This window comes from Mus caroli, chromosome 2 (assembly GCF_900094665.2).
Source record: "Mus caroli chromosome 2, CAROLI_EIJ_v1.1, whole genome shotgun sequence".
Classification (NCBI taxonomy): Eukaryota; Metazoa; Chordata; class Mammalia; order Rodentia; family Muridae; genus Mus; species Mus caroli.
Window position 1 is genome coordinate 79,881,254 of NC_034571.1, and position 5,409 is coordinate 79,886,662.

General features: G+C 33.1%; 1 protein-coding gene across 1 annotated transcript; it reads left to right on the forward strand.

The window, feature by feature from the left end:
* Window positions 1-2,736: 2,736 nt before the first annotated feature.
* LOC110289764 (olfactory receptor 8K5-like) lies at window positions 2,737-3,678 on the forward strand. The gene has a single exon (XM_021156133.1). The coding sequence runs from the start codon at window positions 2,737-2,739 to the stop codon at window positions 3,676-3,678; it is 942 nt and encodes a 313-aa protein (XP_021011792.1).
* The last annotated feature ends 1,731 nt before the right edge of the window (window positions 3,679-5,409 follow it).

A 5,409-nucleotide genomic window follows, 5' to 3' on the forward strand; every position in this document is an offset into this window, starting at 1 on the left:
CACAAAAAAACTCAAACAACATACAGTTTTAAAAATATCAATTTGTATGGTTTATATTCCATTATATGTAAATGTAACTTAATTCTTATGCATATGGAAGGCATGACAGATTTTAATATTCATATCATGGCAGGGCTTCTTATCCAAAAGGACTCTGGCCTTTATTCAGGTTATACAACAGTTGGTTCCTCAGTGTAATAGCATTTTGGACTACAATAGGTTATAAAGGTTTTTTTCATATGACAGAACAGACATATGTTTCTCAAACTCAAGAGAATATATTTACTTTGAATACTTTAGCTTTTATAATCTGGTTTGAGAAAGATATACCTGGGTGTCTTCAGGAATTGGAATAGCTTACTCACAAATATTGCTTGATGGGTAAGTCTAATGTCTCCCATATGTTTTCCTGAGTAATAGAAGAAAAATGCCTTGTGTGATAGCAATAATGCATATAGAATTCTATCAGGATTTTGAAAGTCTCACACTTTTACAGGGTAAAACAGTTAATAAGCTAGTTCCCATGGTAGCACTAATGATTGGTGATCTTTAAATGAATGAATAAGTTATTCAAGTTATTTATGTCTCTGTGGAAATCACAGGTTGTTGATATCCTTTCAATAGTTAACTTTATATTTCCCCTTGGGGAATACACTGAGTGTCCCAGACAATTAAAAAACACAACAAAGTCTTCAGTCTCTCAGATTATCTAGATGTGATCATTTGAACAAATTGTCTGATGCTTCCCCCGGGAACAGTGGAAAGAACAAAGAAATCCATAAATTCTTGCCACCTTCAAGAGAAAGTATAAGTGATTCAGAATATGAGATTTGGTATTTTTTCCAAAGGTAAGTAGTTTTATTTTTTGATACAGACATAAAGCAGCATGCATGTATTTTCATATTGTGCCTGGCGTCTGGCTGCTAGGACTCTGATTCCTTGAGTGCAGAACAAAAATAGTACATTCACTTGTGGTTCTTGGAGTTGTACAGTTGTCTCAAGACATTACACTTTACCATTTGAACAGATATCCTGAACCTATGATATTTATGAGGCTTTTGAGTGAGAAGTGGGAGATATATCAATAGTTCATTACTGGCCTCCCACACTAAAAAATTAACAAGGTAATTATTTTCAGAAGCAAAACAGGATGGGGTGTTGTATTTTCTTTACATAAAATTTAAAAAAAACATAAGTTTTGGTGTGAATCCTATATAATGTTAGACAACAAAATACAGTATTTTATAATTAAAACAAACTGACTTTATTTAGTAGTAGATATAAATTTACAAGTCAAAAAATACAAACATGAAATATATACATGATAAAATTTCCTACTGAAAATGATACATTCACAAAAGAATCTTCTAGCTGAAAATTTCCATAAAATATCTTAGACACTAAGTATTTTTATTGAGTATTTAGCAATGCTGCAGGTATCACAGTTAGGAGGTTAACATTAGTGCTGCACATGCTAACAAGCCTACCCTGCATTTTTCTTCATTGAACATTAAACTCTGATTAGTCCTACAACTGGAAATCATGCTGACAATGGTGAAGATTCCCACTGACCAGGGACTGAAGGACTAAAGGGAAGGAATCAGGTAAAATTAGCTAGTGCATCTTCATTTTCTTGAATCAATGAAAAACTACTTTGCTGCTCAGATTGTGCAAATTTATTAAAGAAAGAGGAATACCACTGAAATATAGTCCATCATGATGTTGAGATTTATAAATACTTCCTCAGTTAAATTAATAGATAGTAATATCTGATGTAAAATGGCTAAGTAAATACATCTTACATGCTCTATCACTTCTTCTGTATGGTATTACAGAATAATTATGCACAATAAGTATACAATGGAGATTTTAAATATTAACCCATTAGCTGGAATGTATCCAAACATTGTCTCTGGAAGCTTAAAATAGGTTGAGTTTTCTACAGAAAGGAAAACTGATTGCTTTTTTTTTTTTTCACAAGCAATACAAGCAATCAAAACAAATCTCAGTGGTGCACACACATGATATTTATTAGTATGATATTTTATTTATACAGTACATAACTCAATATATTGTGCTAACTGATTTTAGATGCCTTTTTTTGTGCCAGATTAGAAATTTCTATAGACTGACAAGTGTTCTCTACTTCATTCACTATTATTAAATCCCACATAGTTGTACAGGTCTACTCACCAATGCATTTCCTAAAAGCATAAGTGGAAACTGACATAGAATATTAAAATGAGCACACATCACTATGGTAAAGTACAGTGTTTTTGGAAATATTTATAAAGATATACAGTTATGTATTTTCAGTTCAATATGTCTCCCATAACTTGGGAGGATCTGATATAAGGGACTATAATAGTTAAAATGATTTAGCTTCACTCTATCTCTGTCTCAATTTTCAAGAATACAAAAATTGCATACAAAACATAGGCAAAATGAAGATGCATTTTAAAGTAAATCAAGCTCTTTGTGTAAAGTAAGATCTTAATATGAAACATATGTGTATTATTGCAATATATATATATGTATATATATATATATCACATTACATATCTTCTGGAAGAGATCATTTGCAAAGTAGAATACTATATACATTCACTTAGAAAATTATGTGCAAATTTTGTTTGTGACCATTTACTTTTAAAAATATCTGTTCATCATATAAATATAACTTAATAAAAGTTGAAAACAATGGTTTGCTTCTTTTGGAGAATATAATTGGATGACATGGGGCAACAGAATACAACATCACTGCCTGGGTTCATCTTGATGGGAATCACACAGCGCACTGAGCTTCAGCTTCCTTTGTTTGGGGCCTTCTTCATCATCTATGCAGTCACAGTCATGGGCAACCTGGGTATGATCATTTTGACCAAACTGGACTCTCGCCTACAAACCCCTATGTACTTTTTCATCAGACACCTGGCTTTTATTGATCTTGGAAATTCCACTGTCATCTGTCCCAAGATGCTGGTGGATTTTGTTATGGATGAAAAAAACATTTCTTTTTATGCATGTGCCACACAGATGTCATTCTTTGTTTTGTTCATTATCAGTGAACTCTTTATCTTGTCTGCAATGGCCTATGACCGCTATGTGGCCATCTGCAACCCTCTGCTCTACAGTGTGATCATGTCTCAGAGACTTTGCCATGTGCTTGTGGGCATCCCATATCTCTACAGCACCTTCCAGGCTATGCTATTCACCAGTAAAATTTTCACATTAACTTTCTGTGGCTCTAACATCATCAGCCATTTCTACTGTGATGCTGTTTACTTGTTACCTACCTTGTGTTCAAATGCTGAAGAAATACAACTGTTGATCATATTATTTTCAGCAATGAATTTGATCTCCTCTCTTCTGGTAGTCCTTGGATCATATGTCCTGATTCTGATAGCCATATGTCGAATGCATTCTGCAGAAGGCAGAAGAAAAGCTTTCTCTACATGTGGGTCTCATCTGACAGTGGTTGTGGTGTTTTATGGTACTCTACTGTTTATGTACTTGCAACCTAAATCTATTGACTCCTTAGAGAATGATAAAATAACTTCTGTGTTTTATACTTTAGTGATCCCCATGCTTAACCCCTTGATATACAGTTTAAGGAACAAAGAGGTAAAAAGTGCTTTCAACAGGGCACTAAAGAAGTCATTTAAAATTAATACTTAATATTCAGTATTATATATCATAATATAGTATAACAAGACAAATTTTATTTTATAATTTTTTTTGTTTTTGCATGTCACTATGACAACTTGGACTTTTCTCATATCACATTCTTTATCTTTCATGTCAACAGACATTATTATTTATTTCTTTTTTTCTTGAGATTTTTGATTCTTTCCTCCAACATCTTCCATAAACTCATTGTCCTTTCTTTTTTAAAATAATTGTTATTACATGTAATTTTTTAAAATTTTATATACCAATATAGAGAAAGATAATAGATAGATATTGAATTACCAACTATAGATTTAGAGGTAGAGAGATGATGTAGAGATACACATAAATTCATTAATAGAGTCCATTCACTTCATGCAAAGTTACTTGTATAATTGTGTATAAGGTTTGTGAGAATTTTACTGAGTAATTTTGCATCAATATTCATAAGGGATATTGGTCTGAAGTTTTCTATCTTTGTTGGGTCTTTCTGTGGTTAGGTATCAGCATAACTGTGGATTCATAGAACCAATTGGGTAGTCTTCCTTTAGTTTCTATTTTGTGGAAAGTATTGAAAAGTATTGATATTAGGTCTTCTTTGAAGATCTGATAGAATTCTGCACTAAACGCATGTGATCCTGGGCTTTTTTTTTTTTTTTTTTGGTTGGGAGACTTTTAATGACTGCTTTTATTTCTTTAAGAGTTATGGGACTGCTTAGTTGGTTTATCTTATCCTGTTTTAACTTTGGTACCTGGTATCTGTTCAGAAAATTGTCCATTTCATCCAGATTTTCAAGTTTTGTTGAATATAAGCTTTTGTAGTAGGATCTGATGATTTTTTTAATTTCCGCAGTTTCTGTTGTTATATCTCCCTTTCCATTTCTGATTTTGTTAGTTTGGATACTGCCTCTGTGCTCTCTAATTAGTTTGTCTAAGGGTTTATCTATCTTGTTGATATTTTCAAATAACCAGCTTTTGGTTTTGTTGATTCTTTGTATAGTTCTCTTTCTTTCTACTTGGTTGATTTCAGCTGTGAGTTTGATTATTTCCTGCCATCTACTTCTCATTGTTGTACTTGCTTCTGTTTGTTGTAGAGCTTTCAGTTGTGCTGTTAAGCTGTTAGTGTAGGACTTCTCCAATTTCCTTATGAAGGCACTAAGAGCTATGAGTTTTCCTCTTAGAACCACTTTCATTGTGTTCCTTAAGTTTGTATATGTTGTGCCTTCATTTTCCTTAAATTTTAAAAAGTCTTTAATTTCTTTATTTCTTCCCTGACCAAGTTCTCATTGAGTAGAGCGTTGTTCGGCTTGAGAACACCCATGAGTATGTGGGTGTTCTGTTGTTTTGTTTTTATTGAAGACCAGCCTTTTTCTGTGGTGATCTGATAGAATGCATGGGGTTATTTCAATCTTCTTGTGACTGTTGAGGCTTGTTTTATGTCTGAGTATATGGTCAGTTTTGGAGAAGGTACCCTGATGTGCTGAGAAGGTATATTCTTTTGTTTTAGGGTTAAATGTTCTGTAGATATCTGTTAAATCCATTTGGTTTATAACTTCTGCTAGTTTCACTGTGTCTCTGTATAGTTTTTGTTTCCATAATCTGTCCATGGAGGAGAGTGGGGTGTTGGAGTCTCTCACTATTATTGGGTGAGGTCCAATGTGTGCTTTGAGCTCTAGTAATGCTTCTTTTACAAAGGTGGGTGCCCTTGTATGTAGTTTGGTGTCCTGAATCCACTCTGTC

Bases quoted from the DNA above. Each gene is read 5' to 3' on its own strand.
- LOC110289764 (XM_021156133.1), top strand. From the start codon at position 2,737: ATGGGGCAACAGAATACAACATCACTGCCTGGGTTCATCTTGATGGGA.